Source organism: Amphibalanus amphitrite, unplaced genomic scaffold (assembly GCF_019059575.1).
Source record: "Amphibalanus amphitrite isolate SeventyFive unplaced genomic scaffold, NRLGWU_Aamphi_draft 000513F_arrow, whole genome shotgun sequence".
In the NCBI taxonomy this organism is placed as follows: domain Eukaryota; kingdom Metazoa; phylum Arthropoda; class Thecostraca; order Balanomorpha; family Balanidae; genus Amphibalanus; species Amphibalanus amphitrite.
Window position 1 is genome coordinate 382428 of NW_024882007.1, and position 19026 is coordinate 401453.

The 19026-nt window shown below is 57.9% G+C and overlaps 2 protein-coding genes across 2 annotated transcripts in view; one reads left to right on the forward strand and one right to left on the reverse strand.

Moving 5' to 3' along the window:
- The window catches only part of LOC122393046 (nuclear factor of activated T-cells 5-like), a 43655-nt gene extending 29454 nt beyond the window's left edge, over positions 1–14201 (forward strand). The window contains exons 8-15 of the mRNA XM_043388630.1: positions 1577–1776; positions 2132–2358; positions 2629–2819; positions 3108–3291; positions 9978–10043; positions 10334–10468; positions 10743–12275; positions 12589–14201. Coding sequence (XP_043244565.1) covers positions 1577–1776; positions 2132–2358; positions 2629–2819; positions 3108–3291; positions 9978–10043; positions 10334–10468; positions 10743–12275; positions 12589–12593 — 2541 coding nt within the window. The 3' untranslated portion in view covers positions 12594–14201. The remainder of the gene's footprint in view (positions 1–1576; positions 1777–2131; positions 2359–2628; positions 2820–3107; positions 3292–9977; positions 10044–10333; positions 10469–10742; positions 12276–12588) is intronic.
- A 1678-nt stretch (positions 14202–15879) lies between these two features.
- Positions 15880–19026, reverse strand: part of LOC122393043 (ATP-binding cassette sub-family C member 8-like) — a 42795-nt gene continuing 39648 nt past the window's right edge. The window contains exons 25-27 of the mRNA XM_043388624.1: positions 18748–18935; positions 18133–18236; positions 15880–16593 (exon numbers count right to left, since the gene is read on the reverse strand). Of these exons, the coding sequence (XP_043244559.1) occupies positions 16226–16593; positions 18133–18236; positions 18748–18935 (660 nt within the window). The 3' untranslated portion in view covers positions 15880–16225. The remainder of the gene's footprint in view (positions 16594–18132; positions 18237–18747; positions 18936–19026) is intronic.

The following is a 19026-nucleotide window of genomic DNA, read 5'->3' on the forward strand; positions in this document are numbered from 1 at the left end:
CCACTCTTACATAGTCTTGGGTATCATATCTGTGTGGTGGAGGAGACTTGTAGGTGGTAGATTCAGCATTATGCAAACGTTACGGCTGCGGGCTGCCTTGTGGACAGTTTTGCAAATGTCTTGCAAATGGCCTCGTTGTGTTGCATACTGAGCTGATTTCATTCGCTGGTCACGATCTTCTTTTGTCTGAAGGCCGGTGTGCAATGGCCCCAGTATCGGAACAGACCGACTGGCGAATTGTCACCTTCATAAATTTACATCTGAATCGTCCCCGCTGTCAAATGCAGTAACTGCTCTCAAGTGGGCTTCACGATCACAGCAGCGGTTCTGAACATCACCCTGTTGAGTCATGAGTGAGGCAAAAGGTTGCCGGCTTGCTCGAAGAAAAAATGCTGCTTGGCCGCCAGGCGCTCAGCTGCCTGTAGCTGAACAATCGGGCAGATCTCTTGTATTTGGCGGTGTGTAACGGTCGTCTTAGAGTTGGACGTTTCCAGAGGCCAGGTGTTCACATTCCCTGCTGCAGTACGATTTGGCGCTGTGGTGACCGTGATATCACCGTCTCGGCCGATTGCCCACGGGTCGTGACACCGGGAGGGAGGGGGGTGTTCGTGGAATGTGTTCTCCCCGTGTCAGTGGTAGGGTGGGACCTTAATCTGACGCCGGCGCCGGTGCCACATATCGCGACCATGCCGACCTTCAGGCACATATGTGATCATGTCGCCATGCAGATCACAGTAATGGGAGACATTATGGACTGAGTGGATTTTTTGCCTTTCTCTTTCTGACGACAGCCACTTGTGACCTTACCGGACCTCAATCATGGCACAGTTGGTCACATTCGCAGAGGCTGTGTTCTGTCCCGTGGGCTGTTTTTAAGGATATGATGCTTATGATGTTCATTATGCTAAGCGTTTGAATGCAGATGGTACAATGGATAAGTGTTGAAGCATAGTCGTTGAGGATTGATAGGTCTCTCAGTACATAGGTAGAGTTGGTATTCTCCATTCACCCTTTGACCCCAGCACTTGCACTGTCAACCTTTGACCTGTCAGGTACACCAAAGCGCCGTGGTATCCGTCAGCTAACTGAGTGGGCGTTCTCAAAATTCTTTGATCATGTAATGGATCATGAACGTGTTGCAACATTCAGACCTGAGATCATGCGGCCGTTTGATCTTACACTTCATGACCCGTCACCTCTGACCTGAGTTTGATGCGTCACAGTTCGTGCTATATCTGCGTCGTACTCGCCTCTGATACCGCTTTTGCGCCGTGTCAAACCACGCGTCTACCCCTATCTCCGACCCATGTTTGAACCACGCCTGAACCATATCTACTGCCGTGCTCACCACGAGGGCAGCATCCGTAGCATAAAGGACATGAAGCTGCAGTGAGTGGTCTTGTGCCTATCTGCCTATATCTCTCGCCTTACCTTCAATAGTCTCATCATGTCTTCTCTAACCCATGTCTGACCCATGCCCGTCCTCTTATGTGAGCTTGTCCTCATATCTGCTCTGTTGTGTAACTCGTTTCTGGCCTCATTTGACGCTGTCTGTCTGTCTGTCTCGTTCCGACAGTTGCACGGCTACACTCAGCCGGTGGCGCTGCAGATGTATGTGGGCTCGGACGCCGACGGCTGCAGCCCGCACCTCTTCTACCAGTCGTGTCGGGTCACCGGTAAAACGGCCAGTCCCAGTGACGAGCTGAACCTCAGTGGCACCGTGGTGATCCAGACCACGATGACGCCAGATAAGGGAGGCGACAGCGTCAGTGCGCGGTGAGAAACCGGACGGAGGAGGACGGGGAGGTTGAGGGGCTGGTGATGGAGATGTGGTGTTGTAACGGGTGGTATTCTGAAAGTTGGAGGTTTGGAAACCTTTGTGTAAAATATGTAAAGGTTCTTAGTTTGCCTGAATCAAAATGTGTTTAACTTTAAATGATGCTGATCTCATCTCATTTTCATGCCACTTGGTCAGAAACTTCCGCTTATTGAAGGCTTGAAGCTTGTTTTAAGGGCGCTAGTGTTAACTTACCAAACTCCGAGCGGGTCTTGTGCGCTGTTTCATTCTGTTATCTTCTTTCTTTCCCGTATCCGTGTTACAATCTGACGTCCTCCCCTTCTCCACCCTCAGCTGCGACTGTCTTGGTATCCTGAAGCAGCGTAACGTCGACATCGAGTCGCGTGTGGCGGCGGCCGGCGGCGCGGCGGCGGCAAACGCGGTGGCCGCCGGCGGCCGGCGCCCCACGGTCAGGAAGGGAGCGCGAACCACCAGCTGCAGGCTCGTGTTCCGGGTGACGGTGCTGAATGGACACGGACGCGTCGAGACGCTACAGATCGCCTCCCGGTCCATCGTCTGCAGTGAGTCGGGCTTGGGGTACTGGTTGCAGTGTAGGACAGATAAGGGGCGGGCATAGTAGGTTAGCCCAGGGTAGGGGTGTAGTGGGGTTGGGCGAGAGTGTTCAGAAATTGATGTGATGTCTAAACATTTACTATAATCTATATCTACTTCTACCCATGCATTCTACGTCATACAGCCATCGTTATATTTATAACTCGGATATTGTGCTCTTTTCTCGTGAATTGACTGAAGTCTGGCTCTCCGCTGATACCTCCCCTCCCTCCCCTCAGCTCAGCCACAGGGTGTTCCCGAGGTCACCAAGCTGTCCATCACCGAGGCCTCCCCGGTCGGCGGCCAGGAGCTGATCGTGCTCGGGAAGAACTTCGTCAAGGACTCGCGCGTGGTGTTTACAGAGACGTCCGACAGCGGCGCCACTGTCTGGCACCAGACGGTCACGCCGCACAAGGACCATTTGCAAGCGGTGAGTGGATGGGGACGGGGAAATTGGGAGGGAGACAGGAGCGAGACGGGACAGAGGTAGGAGGCTGGAGCTGGTAAGGGGACTGATAAAGGTGGCGGAAGAACTGAGACGGGAGACACAATCGGCTGGAGAAAGGTGGACACGAAACTGTCTATGGTATGATTGTTTTATCAGCAGCAAAATGTGCAATGCGGTTTACACGTATTCTGAATCTACTTTTGCAGACCGAGGGTATGTTAACTCCCCTCGACCGCCGCCTGTCTGACCCCCATCCCCTCCCTTCTGCAGGTTCATCTGGTTTGCGAGGTGCCCGCCTACTGGGACAGCCGACCCTCTGCGCCGCGCGCCATCTCTCTGACCGTCCGCTCCGGTGACCGCGAGTCGGACGGTGTGCCGTTCTGGTACACGGCCGCCAGCGCGGCCGGCTCGTCTGGCGTCTGCTCGGCAGCCGGCTCGGTGGCAGACAGTGCCGGTGAGTGGCGCGCCCGTCCGCCCGGCCTCCTCGCCCCCCGTGGCCGGGTCGTGCCGTCCAGTGCCGAGGGTCTATAACGTAACGCACGTCATGGGCAGAGTAACGTAACGTAACGCGGCGCCGGCGCGCGCTCGCCGCACCCGGCGCCGCGCCATCGCTCGCGTACTCAGGCAGGCGAGAGTACAGATGGATGGAGGCTAGCAGATGAGCGAGAGCAGACAGAGGCAGAGGCAGAGAGGAGGCAGTTTGCAGAGAGACAGAGGCCGAGCTGGCGGCTCGGCGGCGACCTAAGGCAATGGACGTGCCGTGCGGCTGTCTGGTGCGACGTTGAGCTCAGAGCAGCGGCGGCGGCCAGCGCGCCGCCGCCCCTCGGTGCGTCAGAGCAGGTTTGGCAGCACTGAACTAGGACAGCCGCACAACCCGGCCCGTCCCGCCCCGGAGGTCGGCATTCACACTCTCCCTCCCAGCTCCGCGCGCCGGCCACCCAGCCAGTGTGAGTGTGTGTGTGAACGAGTGTACCGTGAGTGTGGCGGCGGCGGCGGGCGGGCGGCAGCGGCGTGCCGGCGCCGGCGGCGGCTGCTCGCGCCCGGCCGCCCCTCCGGCAGGCTGGCGGCGGACAGCAGCCGCCGAGCGGCGCGTCGCTGCGGCCCGGCCGCCGCCGCCGCGCGACCGCCCGCGCCCCGCCCCCGCCCCTGACACCGCCCCCCAGTCACCAGAGACCAGCCGCGGCCCCGGACGCTACTAACCGTGCATGCGGGAGTGGGTGGGTGGGGCGGGCAGGGGTGGGTGGGACGGGAGGCGGGGCGGGGCGGGAGCAGCACGCCAGCCAGCATGGGGTCAGGGCGGCGCTGTGTCGACGCCGGCTGTGTTGGCTCACTGTGCTCTCTTTGCAGGCGATCGCGAGAAGAGAGAGCGCGCGAGAGAAGGGAGGCGTTAGCGGGCCCATTGGCCACGGTTAGCCGAAGGCGGCGTAACGTGCCCCAGTAAGCCCAGAGTTAAACACAGCGGTGGGGAATTGACTAGCTCACTGCTATTTAGGCTAGCTTTCATTTACTGGAAAGAGAAAAGTTAAGGTTGGGAGTTCCTTGTTTCTGAAGAGTTTAAGTTAGGGTTGTGTTTGGTCATTTTTATTTGTTGGAATAAGAAAAATTAAATGCTTGTTTTTAGGCTGCGAGCTGTTGGGGATTGTGGATGATCTTAAAAGATGTTGGGGATGAGTCAGTAAAACGACCTCAGAAAATCAGGCTACGTTGTGTCTGGGCTTATTTAAGTTAAGGTGAATCGAAATTCGCGTTAGGCTGTACCCGCTTTTGACGTGTGAGGTTCTCGCAAGATGCAAAGTCTTCCGGAATGTTTGAATCATTTCGTCTTCCGATATAAAAGCGAAATATTTCGCAATGAAAAGCGTAGTTGAGCACTCGTGTGCTGATTTGCTAAGTGCGATGAAATGAACATTCCATAAGAACCATCTTGATTGAAGAATGGCAAAGGGTTCTACCGGGCTTCTCAAAAAAGTTAGACGGATTTCTTTTGCGAACAGAGGACCCCTAATAACATTTAAGCAAAATCAATGCACGTGGAAAAACGGAGAATTTTTCGTAGATTTATATGACACCATGGTTTGAGCTTAACCCTAGAACGCCTAGGGGGGGGGTTGTATCAACCCCCCCCCCCCTGAGGTTTTTTCGAAGTGCACGCTAAACGGCTTGTCGTAGCGGGCTGAAATTTTCAATACCCTCTGGGGCAACCTTTGCGCATCTTTTGCCGAAAAAAATTGATCGGGTCATGTCAGGTCACGGAGTTATGACGTCATAAGAGGTACAGCCTCCGGCCGGATTTTCACAAACTGAGTGCCAACGCCCGAGGTTTCCTGCCGGTGGTACGGACATCGGTTGATGGATCGTGATGAAACTTCCCATGCATGTTGGGGCAAGTATTGGCTATCATATGGTATAAGAAATTTGACCGGGTCAGGTCAGGTCACGGAGCTATGACGTCACAAGAGGAACAGCGTCCGGTACTATTTTTGAAAAGCGCCCGAACCACTATTTTGCTAATTGTTGTCACCTCAATGGGAATATGCAGCAATATTAGCTTCTATAGGGAGCAAATGGACCTCCCAAATCCAAAAATACAATCAAATTTCAAAAATTTAAATTTTGATTTTTCGAATTTCTGCCGCCGACTGTGACCTTGCCGACTTCCGGCGCTCCCAACGCGCCATTTTTAGAGCTAGGGAAACGAAATACATACCAAACGATAGAGAATTGATCAAGGAACACGATAGTGAAGGTTTCAAGTTGATATCTCCCACCGTTTTGCCGCAATCGCCGCCGAAAGTTGAAAAAAGTCTATTTTCCGAAAATTTGACCTTTGACCGGTCAAAAGTAGGTCAAATGTTGACCTAGGACCAAAAAATATACCACCAATCGCGAGATCTCGTTGAGAGCAATCCGTTGGTTTTTTCCGCTAAGCTCTACGACCTTCCGTTTCGAAACGCCAGGGGGGGGGTCGTAACAACCCCCCCCCCCCTGGTCTTTCGTGTTATGAGAAATGGCCTGGTCGTGCGAGGGTTAATTAAAAAATGAAGCCGTGGTCTTAGGAAGTAAAAGCAAAACTCGTGAAATTATGCTTTCCCAGACTAAGTCGGTCGGCTCGACACCACGGAAGATCCGCAAGCACTTAAGGGCAAAGAGAGCAACATCTTGAAACAAAATTTTCCACATTATTGACAAGTTTCTGGCTCGAGGAAGTGTAACAATAGGTTCACGCAATTCAAGGAACACAGCGGCGGCCATAAACCCAATCAAAGGCTTACGGCGAACACCACTCGTGTGAGAGATGCGCTACTCAGACTGTCAATGGTCAGCGATATCGGGTGGCTCTGGCGACGTTTTGGAGGGTTCTGCAATATCAGGATGAGCAGAGATCCGGAAACGCTTAAGATCCAATGGTTCCAGCAAGACGGTGCCACGCCAATACCGCTAAAGAAAACCGGGAGGGGCTGTAGGAGCGCTTCGGGCAGCGCGTGATCTCGAGGTTCGAGACACGCCCGTGGTCGGCGAATTCTCCGAACGTAACCCCACCGGAATTTTTCCTATAGGACCACATCAAGTTCTAGGTGTACCGAAACCACCCAAAAAGTTCCGAAGATCATAAGGATGCAGTGAAGTCAGCGGTGTGCCGTCTGCAGCTTTCCGTGGGCCGTGCTGCAGCAGAGGACGCGCTGCGCCGGGCTAAACTGTGCATCAAGCAAATAGGGAATCATCTCGAACATGACCTCGACGCGGCTCAGAAAGGCGACTGCCGAGGATCGAAATCCCCTCAAACGAAATGTCTTTGATGAGGCTTTTAGGTGATACCCAATTATGTTTTGTTACATTGATACACCCTTCAATACGTTAGTTATAAAATCGTCCAACTTTTTTGAGAAGCCCGGTAGTCTGAAGATAACAGACATCCGGGATGCAAAACACTGATAGTCCCGAGTGGGGAGATGTGAGGTAGTAAAGGGGAAGGACGTCGGGATAGCAAAAAGGGACGTTGGGGTGATCTGTGATCACTTCTGCGAGGTGCCATCAAAGGCGTTAGGGATGTTAAATGAATAGCGGGTGTTTCCTCGCGTCCGGGCAGTTGGGAACTGACGGAATCTGGTCGTTTTGGCGGTCATACTGGAGCCGAGGTATGGGGGTTTCAAAATTGAGCCGAGGTGTAAGGGGTCGGTAGATGATCGGCTGGGGTCTGGTAAAGTTCGGGTCTGAGGAAGCCAAAGGACCGAGACTTGGAATTACGGATTCGGGTAAAGTTGATGTCGGGTCGCACGGTTGACTGGGTCCATGGCGATACGGTTTAGGTCGGGTCAGCGCGGGCGGTGACTGGGTCGGAGTCAGGAGGCGGGCGGGGGCGGTGGTCGGACAGGGAGGGGGACGTCACGGGCGGTGGGTGGTTGGGTCGGATCAGGGTCCCTCAGACCGCGTCTTCTGTTGGTTCACCAGCTGACCAATCTGCCTCCCCTCAGCGCCGGTCGGGTGGCTCAGGCCGTGCCCAGCGGCCGCTGTCGGCTACCCAGACCAGACCGAGTCCCCCACCTGACGGTAGAGACCCGGGCGCCCTACTCGGGGGCGCCAACCGGGTGTATGTTGGCGGCCAGTGGCCGTCCGCCTAGTAGCTAGCTGGTAGAAGGTGGTGGGTTTGGTGGCGGAGCTTCTGCAATTTCCAAAGCCACTTCGACTATCTATCTCCGCTTTGGCGTAGCTGGCTTTGACGGACTGTAAATAGAACAGCCGGACGGAGTATGGTGCTGGGAGTCTACGGGGTGAAGGACAGCAGATCTTTGGCAAGGGCAGTAATGGGGTAATGAGTAATAACTTAAGTCTGAGTTCCATATTGTTCAGTCATATTGGACACTTTTCTTGGGAAGAGGGAGGCTGAAACAAAAGTGAATGCTTCCCGAACCGGGAAAGTTTGAGCCTTGGGTGAATTTCAATGGAACTTTAGCTCATTTGAAAACTTCGAGTTGATATATCCAGAATCGGGAGCATCCAACTTGAAATTGGGCGAATACGGTGGGGTTGAAATTGAAAGGGAATTGGAAAAAGTGAGGGCAAAGTTTGCGAATATTTCACCAAAAAATTGTTTTACTTGCTATTTTATCCAAAAGTTGAACAGAACGAGCCAAATCCTTCCAAGGTAGATGAATTCTGGTCAGTACAGTTTGGCAGATGACACGGTCGGGAGGAGACTGGTTGAAGCTTGGGAGTGGACCTGCCGACACCGCTCTTGTAGCGGCTGTTTGTGGTCCGGGCAGGGCCGGGCCGGGTGTCCCGTTCACGTCTCTGTCTGTCCTCAGCGCCCCAGGCGGGCCTCCCTCGGCGCGGGCCGTCGGCGCGGCGGCCGACCTCCAGCGCGGATCAGGTCCAGTGTCGGTCGGCCGGTGTGCCCAGGTCAGAGCCGCCGGCCGTCCGCCCTCCTCACTGGTCCGTCCCGAGCCCGCCGCTCCGCTCCTGACTGACCGCCGCTCCCCGTCCGCGCCGGCTGAGGGGCCGCCCTCCGTGTGCTTCCGCAGTCCCGACAGCCCCGCTGCTTCCTGTGTCCGCAGATCGCAACCCCACCGCTCTTTCCATATCCGCAGTCCCTCCGTATGTCCACAGTCCCTCTCCTCTCCGACCGCTGCTGTGTCCCCTGTTCCACAGACTCAGCTTCAGTCTACCCTCCGTCCTGCCTCCTGATCCTTCGTCACGCCGTCCAGAGTCGCCCGGCGCCCCTCAGCGCGGCCTATCCGGCTCGCGCCCGCTGTCCCGGCGGCCGAGCCTCCGTGTGGTGAGCCCGCCTCTCACCGCGTCCCCGATCCGCCTGTTGCAGCTCCTGCCGCGCCCTGTCGGGCTGCTCGGCCGGCCTCGGTGACCGCGGCGGCTGCCGGCGGCGCCGAGGTCGGCTCGGCGGACTGGCCGGCGGACCTGGCCTGACACGCCGTCCAGATGCCTCCCCACACCACCCGTAACGTAGCTGCCGCAGTCCAGCACTGCCGACACAGTCGCTCTGTAACGTAGCTGCCGCGGCCGCCTCCGCGCGGCGCCACTAACGTACCTGCTCAGAGTTCAACGTAACGAGCCTGGCGTGTCGCCCGCCGGGCAGAGTCGAGTACTGAGTTCTGTACAAAGTTGTGCTAACAGATTCTCCGCCAGCCAGATTGACTTTGTCGGAGGCAACATGTACTAGTTTGCTCTTCGATTTTTTGCCGAGACCGGAGAGTTTTGTTGTTTTCTATGCTCCCGCTGTGTATGCTATGCCGTTTTGCTGTTGTGTACATGTGTAGAGTGTTGTTTCGGGGCCGGCCCGCGCCCTGTGCCGGGTCGCGCCCCGCCCGGGGTGCGGCTCTCCTGTGCACGGAATGTGAGCGCCGCGGTGTGACTGGCTGTGTGAAAGCCGCGCCCGGCAGGGGCTCGCCCTTCTCGGTCCGCAGAATGGCTGGAGGCGCCCGCCGCCGGGCTGACCAGCGCCCGGCGCCGCGCGCCGCGCTCCACTCCCGGCGCCGGCCGACGCCGACTCCGCCGGCCGCGTCCCGTTCCGCGCCCTCAGCGCGAGCCGGCGTCGCCCTCAGCGGCCGGCCGGCCGGACGGACGGGGCGCGGACCGGCGCGCCTGGCCTCGGTCGGCGCCAGCGCCCAGCCGCGGCGAGCCCCTGTCGAGCGGCCGGAGAGTGGCTGTCGCGCGCGCTAGTGGACCCGCCCTGCGTGCCTGCCAACCTGGTCCGAGAGCTGCCGTCTGTGAGAGGAGGCGCGCGCCCGGGGGGTGGGACGGGCGGGCGGGACGGGAGGCCATAGAGCGCCGAGTTTGGGCCGATCGGGGCGGGGCGGGCCGGGAGGGAGGCGCGCGCCTCTGTCTGAGTGGGCGACTGAGTGCCGCGAGTGTGACTGAGGAGGGCCGCACCCGAGGGAGCTGTGTGCTGTGCCCGGGCGGCGGTGTGCGGCGGCCGGCGCGCGCCGTCCCACTCACTGGAGGACGGCCGCCGCGCCGGCCGTGCGCCGCCGCCCGGTCTGTGGGCGCGCGCTCCGCGGTCTGTGGCCCCGCGCCGGCCCGCTCAGAGGCCGTCCGGCGGCGCCACAGACCGGCGCGCGCCGTCCGTGACCGGTGCGGCCGCGCGGCCCGCCGTCCGCCGCCACCGTTCTGACTGTGGCGGTCTTGCAGAGCTGACCTCCACACCTGACCGAGCCGAGACCGGCGGCAAGCAGCTGCCCAACGGCGTGTCGCAAGGTGAACACCCGCGCCGGGCGGCCGAGCCGTCCTGGTGGTTACATCTGCTCCTAGTTTCCTTACATATACATGTTCATACTCTGTGATGAGCTTTGCATGCATTTGTTTTGTGCCTAAACAATAATACTGGTCTACAAGAACGGCATAAGTAATTGAGATGTGCTTTGCATGCATTTGTTTTGTGGCTACGCAATAATACTGATCTACAAGAACGGCATAAACAATTGATGCCTATTGATTTGTTCGAGCTTTTGCGACTTTAGGTCTAACACACGTTCTTCTCTTTACAGCTGCCATCGCGATAAACCGATACTTTGCGGAGACTGGCGAGATCCTGCTGGGAGCCGGAGTTCAGCCGTCAGAGCCGGCCATCAAGACGTCGTCATCGGCGCGCGCGGAACTCGCAGACCCCGCTGCTGTCTCAGGTAAGTCGAACTGAGACGGACGGTCTCTGTCTTATGTAATGAAGGGGATACTAGATCGGGCTTGTTTTTCATTTGTATGCAGGCCGTGGTAGAAACATGACAATAATTGTTTACCCTTTAACCTGTTAATTTGTGTACTACGCCATCATGCTACTGATTCAATGGCCTGCGAATAAAGCGATCCACTTTCGTTCGTTGCTGGATCATGTGGGAATCGTCAAATTGCTCAGTGAGGACTGAGCGGTCCGCTGACTTTCTGTTACGTGTCCTGCAGTGGCCGTGCAGCAGCCGGCGGCGCTGGAGCCGCGGACGGACAAGGTGCCGGCCATGCAGCTGGTGCCGGTGGCCCCGGACGTCGGGTGCTCGCCGAGCATGTTCGTCACGGTGGCCCTGACTCAGAACGCGGCCGGCCCGGCGCCGCTGATCCAGGAGGTGACCGCCGCGGCGGGGGCTGACTGGACGAGCCGACAGGAACAGAGCGTACCCGTGACACAGGAGGTGGCTACTCCGACCGGCTGGGCCGCGCAGCAGCAGCAGCAGCAGCAGCAACAGCAACAGCAGCAGCAACAACAACAACAGCAGCAGCAGCAAAAGGTCCAGCAACAACAGCGACAACTTCAACAGCAAGTTCAGCAGCAGCAGCAGCAGCAGCAGCAGCAGCAGCAACAGCAACAGGCTCAACAGCAGCAGCAGCAGCAGCGGGCGGCTGACGCGGCGGAGGCTGACCAGTGGAGCCCTGCCACGCGCACTGACGTCTCCTCACAGGCCGTCTGGCCGTCAGCGGCGTCCCAGGCGGACTCGTCACAGGTTGCCGCCACCTGGCCCCCGCAGTCGCTAACGGAGACCCGCGCTGCCACCGGACAGGAGGCGTGGTCCCCGACCACAGCCCCCGGCTCGGCAGAGACCACCGGCTGGCCGTCACCGCAGCCCGAGGCGCCGGCCTCGCAGGCCGCCTGGTCCCCGCCGACCACCGAGACCGCCTGGAGCTCTCCCAAGACGGAGACGCCCGCCGCCAGCGGCTGGACGGCCAGCGTGTCGGCGTCGACGGACGGCGCCGCCGACAGTCTGTGGAAGCGCGAGGTGGCCACCATCGTCTCCGAGTCGGTGGTGGTGCAGAAGTGGACGGCGGCCGATGTGGTGGAGGCCGTGTCCCAGCACGGCTGGCCGGAAACGGTGGCCGCCCCGCCGCAGCCGGCCGCCGAGACGTGGCAGATGGAGACCGAGACGGCTGTCACCACTGCCGCCGACACCGCTCCGTCCGCCTGGCACGGTCTGGAGCCGACTGCGCCGGCGGAGGGCGGGCGCAACTGGAACCCCGAGTCGGAGCCAACGACGGCGCGGGTGGGGTCCGACTGGACGGCCGTGACCACCGCCGGAGAGACGGCGAGTGGCGAGCAGTCCTGGTCCGTCCTGGCCGTGGACACCAAGACCAGCTGGGCGCAGAAGGAGGCCGCCCCGGCGCCGGCGCCGGTGCAGACCTGGACCGCAGCGGAGGTGGAGAAGACGTGGTCTGCCCCGCAGCAGCAGCAGCATACACAGCACACACAGCCCCAGCCGCCGGCCGAGCAGCCGCCCCAGTGGACGCCGGCCGCCGAGGTGCCGACCTGGTCGCAGCAGCAGCTGGCGGACGTGCTCCAGGAGACGGTGGCCGCCTCGGAGCCGGCCCCTGCGCCCGCGCAGAGCCGGCGCAGTGACCCCATGTGGGGCGAGGTGGCGTTCCCTGCCCCCAGCGCGGCGCCGGCCGAGGACCCGCTCAGTGATCTGCCCAAGGGCATGGGACTGATCGACTACATCAACGGAGACAGCGGTGAGTGATGACGCATCCCGCGTGAGCAGAGCTTGGCTGGCGCAGAGGCGACATTTGTCAAATTCAATTGCCAAGTCAAATCCAAATGCCCAATTCATTTGTTGAGCTCTGGCGTTTTCTTTATCTTTGTTCACTGCGTCTCTATTTGTTATCATGTTGCCTTCCCTTGTACCTTTTTACCGGTTTCTTTGCGTTTTCATTGTCTTCATTCCTTCACTCTCTTTTCATGGATTGTCAGTTATGTCTTATTCCCCCTTTCACCTTGTTCGTCGTTTCGGATTATCACAGCGTAGCTTTTCTGTTTCTGTTGCAGTTTAAGTATCAACTCCGTTCCGGTGCCAACCTACCTGGCCATCAAACCGACTGAGAATTACATACGTGACTGAGAACTGAACAGACTGGCGAGTCTGTGACTGAGAACTGAACAGACTGGCGAGTCTGACTGAACGGACCAGTCGGGACTGAGACTGAACTCACTGCTATCCCCGACTGCGGGACGTGAACTGTCCACAGCGTTGGGTGTGACCGTCTGGCCGTCCGGGAGGTTCCCGCGGCCCTGACCCGAACTGCGGGTGATGGACAGACCTGCGACCCCGGAGCAGCTCTGCTCTCGAGTGGACCCGCGGTGATTGTGGTGTTTGTGATTGACTAAGACGGCCCCGGGCCGCCGCTGGACGAGCTTGGAGTGATCGCGCTCTGACCATGTGGGTGAAGACGAGAATGGCGGCATTGCGCAGGCTGCGGAGTGGACAGTGACAGCGCGATGGGAGCAGTGGACGTGGGGAGGAAGGACTCGTGGACTTTGAACATTGACGGAGAAGGACTAGAGGAGGTGGAGTGAGACTAAACGTTGCGTCAGCACAGCAATGGAGGGGCTTTCAAAACAGTTCTGTTCCCTTATTTTTGTACATACAGTGCCATCCTGTATATATCGTCTCGCATGCAGTTACCTAAGCCAGGTAGTTGTCTTTTTGTACTGTACCGTTTCTGTAGATGTCGTGTAGAAGGCCTCGGGCCGCACCTCTGTCCCTGTGTCCGGAGCCGGGCCCGGCGGCAGTCCCCGCGGCCGCCGCTGGCTCGACTGCCGCGCCAACCCGCTGTGGAAGCGTCTGCCGGTCGTGTTGTTGCCGTGAATGTTGCGGGCTCTACGGGAGCGTTCAACTTCACGACTCTTGCCAGTGCTCGTGCTGTGTCAAGTTGTTGACGGAGCGGCCTCGAGGGGCCCTCGAGTCGCAGTCGCCCGTTTTCTCAGGCCGCTCGCTGTCAGAGTTTAACCCGCTGTCACGGCAGTTAGGTGTGGCGGAGCGTGCGTTTCCAGTGCTTTCGTTGTTTGGTGTTTGCTGTTCAACGCCCGAGGCCAGCGTTGTTATGTAAACCAGACGCTGTTTAGGTGTTACAAATATCGGCCGACCGTCGGATTTGATTCTACGCTTGAGTGTACTGGTATGTTGGAAGTATTCCTGTTTATTTTTGGTCGTTATCAGGTGCCGAAAAGGGAGTGCAATATGTATAAATTGTACAAACCGGGAGACCGAGCGGGTGAGAGAGTGCTGTGCGACCTGTGGTGGTTATATTAGGCACCGCGCGTCTGTTCAGTGTAACCGTCGGCCTGCCTGTGGCTGTTTGTAGAGAATTAGTGACCATATATCGGGTGCCAAACGGGCCGACTGCGGCCCGCGCGGCGTCGCACTGTACAAAGGTGGTCGGACTGTGGGCCGGGGACGGCGGAGACCGCCCGCCCCGGCCGGAGCGGACGCCGGAGACTCCGGCGGCCGGCCGCCGCCCGTCTCCGGCACTATCGAATGTCAATTCAGCGGCGAGTGGGTGGGCCGGGCCGGGCCGGGCCGTGTCGCCGGCCGGAGACGGTCCCCGGTGACACCGACACCCGACACCGGAGGCGGACCAATACACGGACCACTCGGAGCACGACGCGTTTGGACTGGGGTGGGGAGGGGGCGCCAGCGGCGTCAGCATCACCGAGTAATGAGTTTCGGATGGTTCGGGAGGCCACAGATGTGTGGTGGTTGGACTGCGCGTCTCCGAAGTCCGATGGGAGCGAGAGGTCCCTGGATCAAAGCCGGATCTCGGTATCTTTTTTCAGGGCCCGCTTCCAATTGGACAGCCTGGGAAGTGTTGGTAAGTCCTTGGCAGGGGACAAACTGGACAACTGTATGGCATAAGTTATATACCTGCGTTGAACAGCTCATCCTGCAACTAAGAGCTAGGACTACTGTCGAGCATCAGCGTTGGGTATTAAAAATGATAGAATGATACTAGCCGTCGTCACACCACAACTCTGGATGGGCATCTGAATCCGGTCGGCGTCAAACGCGAGCACAAGTAGAGATAAATGAACAGCGGAATAAATAGCATGCATGCTGCGCAGCGTCAGATGAATCTCACGACCAGATGATAAATGGAGCTACGGTGCCACAGCTATAGATCTAGGCAAATACCCATCACCGCTCAGACTATTTGTGGCAAATTGCACCATTCTACTGGCACTATTCTCCGGAAAGACTTTAAAAGTCTTTACATGCACCATCAAACATGTTCGTGTTTCATACAAATATAGCCTCTGTATTGTATAAAAGCGCGCTCAATGAACGATGGTTGTGCAATGTACAGTCTGTCTTAAAAGTACCGCGCAAAGTGACGGTGGATCCATCAAGCCTGACCGAGGAAGGACTGCCAAATTTGAGTCACCGAAGCAATGGACATCCTCGTCCATTCCCCAGCTCCATTGGTTCGGTGACTTTCAAATTATAGCAGGCCCTTCCTCGGTCAGGCTTGATGGATCCACCGTCACTTTGCGCGGTACTTTTAAGACAGACTGTACACGTAGTAATACTCGGGCGGGGCGCACAGTGTCCACCCGACTGGCCGTGGCGGCGGCGCCCCCTCACTGGCCTGCAGACCGGGGCGGGCGGGACGCTCGGCACCACCGGCCTGTCCACCGCGCCGGGCAGGCAGAGTATTGGACACACAGCCAATCCGCGTCCAACAACAGAGTCAATATAAACAATACACGGTCAATGACAGGTCATAGAAGACGTAATACTCGACTGGCGCAGTTGAGTCGATTTTACACGATAAAACACAGCACGCCGGTGAATCTCATACACGATAAAAGCACATATAAATCGCGAAGTCAGTTTCACACACGACTCCTTCGTGACTGGTCGGGAACCAACGGTCGGAAATCGTCCGTCCAAAATCCTCCCGACGCACGAGTCGCACGGCGGCACGGGCCAACTGATCAGCTTGGAGTCCCCTGATCTGAGTTAACCATCGAAAGGCGTAATCTCATGTGACCTGTGACCCGACGGCCACCACCCGCCGCTGGCTCTGTCTCCCGGCTCCCAATGGAGCGGAGGGAAACGTCATCACGTTATAGCACCGATCAGCAGGCGCGGATACAAGGGGGGGGCCATGGGGGCCATGCCCCCCCCTTGGCCGATTTTTTTCAAAAATAAAATAAAAAGTTAAAAAGCTGAAAAGGAGGCCTCCTGAAAATAAAGTGGCCGAAATCCGAAAAATGTTGCCTGAACAGCTAGATAAGCTCAATAGACGCAGTTTTTTTTTTGGGGGGGGGGGCCAACAAGTGGGAAGATGGGGCCTCCAACAGGTGGGATTATGGTTTCTAATGGCCCCTCCCTTGGAGATTTTCTGGATCCGCCCCTGCCGATCAGTCACCACGTCAATGTGATAGTCTCAGACCCGAGGCAGGCTACCTGGCCCCAGTGCAGACTGCAGGCCCGGCAGTAAGGATTCCCAACCCTATGTTTGAAGTCTACCGCACCCGCTGACCGAGTCAATCTTAGTTCCATTGCTGGACAACGTAAAGACCACACCCCTGTCCGTTTCTTCATCACACTGGCATCCCTCGTCCCCCCTAACCCCTCCCCATCTCACTGTCCCTATCCCACCCACCCTGGCGTGACCCGCCCTCATCCTATCCTCTCGGTCAGACTGGCACCCTGGTCAAGCGCAGCTCGCAGCATGCCCGCGAACAGTCCGTCCCTCTTCTTGGCCAGCTGTTTGGGCGGGCCCTGCTCGGCCAGCCTCCCGCCGTCCAGCACCAACAGCAGGTCGTAGTCGAGCACTGTGGCGATCTGGTGGGCGATCGTGATGACCGTGCTATCACGGAAGGCGCGCTGCACGATCCCCTGCAGGGCGCGCACAGTCTCGGCGTCCAGTGAGGAGGTCGGCTCGTCCATGACCACGACACGGGCGCGCCGGAGCAGCGCGCGCGCCAGGCAGAGCAGCTGGCGCTGGCCAACCGAGAAGTTCTCACCGCCCTCTTGCACCTCCAGGTCTGCAGGGGGAGGGGAGTCAGGTGTGGGGATCGCTAATACATACAGGTCTGCCGAGGAAGGGGACGGGTCAGGTGTGGGGACAACTACAGGTTACCAGGGGTGAAAAATTGTATCGTTTTGTCGTTGTCGACGACAACCGAGGAGACGATCTTATGGCGACCACGCGCAGCGCCTGAACTGATTAACTCCTTCCGCTTAGTGCGGTTAGAAGCGCACAATCCATCCGCCTCTGCCCACGCAACCCAATCACCTCTGCCCACGCAAACCATTCTCTGTCCCTCCCCATCACATCGACTCGCAGTTCTCGAGTCCGTTACCTCCCGTACGCGGCGGCATCCCAGTGGAAAATTTCCTGGTAGCTACAGACATATTCCAGCTCCCCGTAGCTATTTAGTATATACTGCGTCGTTCGACCATCGTTCGGACGGCCGATCGGTGACCCTCATAAAGACGACCAATGGCATACCAAGTGGTCGCCGTGGTTGTCCGCTGGCAACACGTGTCTGGCAAATCTAGTACATTCCAGGACTCGGCCGGCCCCTGCCCGCACCCTTCAGCGCCGCCCCCGGCCGGCGGCCAGTTAGCGTCCCCTCCAATCCGCCGGGGCTCCTTTTGTGACGTCAAAACCCACCCCGGTGGCGCCTGGGGGTAGGTCCGCGGCGGGACATCTTGAGTGGGACCGTGTCAGTGCCGGTAATGTTTTGATGAGGCCGAGGGGAGGGCACGCCATGACATGCCCACGGGGATATGGTGTCTCGGGACTTCCAAGGTCGAGGAACACGGCGTCTGCACGACTGAAGTGTACCAACTTGAGCACGTTTTGTTCAAAGGTGAGTGGAAGTCAACCAGTGGCACCGTCGAAGGGTCACCGAAAGGGTCAAAGGGCAGTATCTATTCTTTTCCGCGGCGCTGTACAGCTCTATATAATTGGTTTCCGAGTTGTGCGCGGGTTTTGAAAAAAATATTGAAAGGCAATATCTTTCATTTAATGACCTCTGGTGACCTGACCTTTGACTTAGCCTACAAAACGAATGTCATATTTTTGCCCTTATTTTTGGACGTTCTTTCGAATGCCGTTTCCTGCTTGTCACTACGTGACCCAGGATCCGAGTTAAAAGGGCGGGGTGTTTGACCGCCCCCCCCCCCTCCTGAGCAGGGCGTGGAAATCAAGGACCCTCAGCGGGGCGCGGGTTAGACATCTTGAGTTGACAACCAAATAAGCCCGTTTTTCTTTGGACGACAACCACCGAAACACTTTTTCCAGCCCTGCAGGTTACTACCATAGATGGGGAGGGGAGAATGGCCACTGCTGCCATAGACATACGGCAGGCATCTGCAGCCAAGGCCCACTACCCCACTCTACCCTACTCTACACCTTAGGCATGCGAACTAAATAGTACATACAATATAATAAATGACAAGTTCACTTTCAGGTACCCCGCTATACGACAGCTATGCGAACAGCTATGTCCAGCAGGTACTCTGCTATGTAAGTAACTACGGCTTCGACCCGACTAAGGCTGTGCTGTATGACTTACCCAGTCCCCTGCCGAGGCTGGAGATGAAGTCCTTCAGCTGGACCAACTCCAGCGCCTCCCACATCTGATCATCGGTCATCTCACACTTGGGGTCCAGGTTCGACCTGAGAATACGAAACGGTGTCAGCTGTGAGCTGTGAGTATCTTACACCTGATCGTCAGCCATCTCACACTTGGGGTCCAGGTTCGACCTGGGGGAATGACAGAGGTTGCTGGCTGTGACTACACACAAAGTCAGAGCCAGCTGGATGCCACAGACTTCTCCGCCCTCTTCATGACCCAACCCAGCCCTCCAGCCTTCAAACGCAGTCCCGATTTCGTGCCGTTCTGATCTGACGTGCATCGCAGCCGCGACTGCACATCGTTCAGAGTTGTCCTGAACTAATTCATAATTGACACTCCCACTTCAGTTTGATCAACCTCCCAAACCCCAACGCACTCCTCAATCACACCACATTCTGACCACACAGTCCCGGAGCAGAGCAGCGGCTCCCGCGGTGCGCCCCTTCCCTCCCCCTGTCATCCTCTCTAACTGACCTCACTGTCCCGGAGAACAGCAGCGGCTCCTGCGGGATGAGCGCCCCTTCCCTCCCCCTGTCATCCTCTCTAACTGACCTGACTGTCCCGGAGAAGAGCAGCGGCTCCTGCGGGATGAGCGCCAGCCGCGACCGGACCGCGTGCAGCGGCAGCGAGGACAGGCTCTGTCCATCCACCTTGATACTGCCCTCGAGCAGGTCAGACATCTCGAACAGCGCCATCGCCAGCGTAGACTTGCCGCTGCCCGAGCGGCCCACCAGCGCCACCTGTCGAGAGGGAACGGAGACATAGTTAGTGCCGACGGACGGACAAGAATGTGGAATGGTGGTGTTACGAACTAAGGAGAGCCGGGGGACG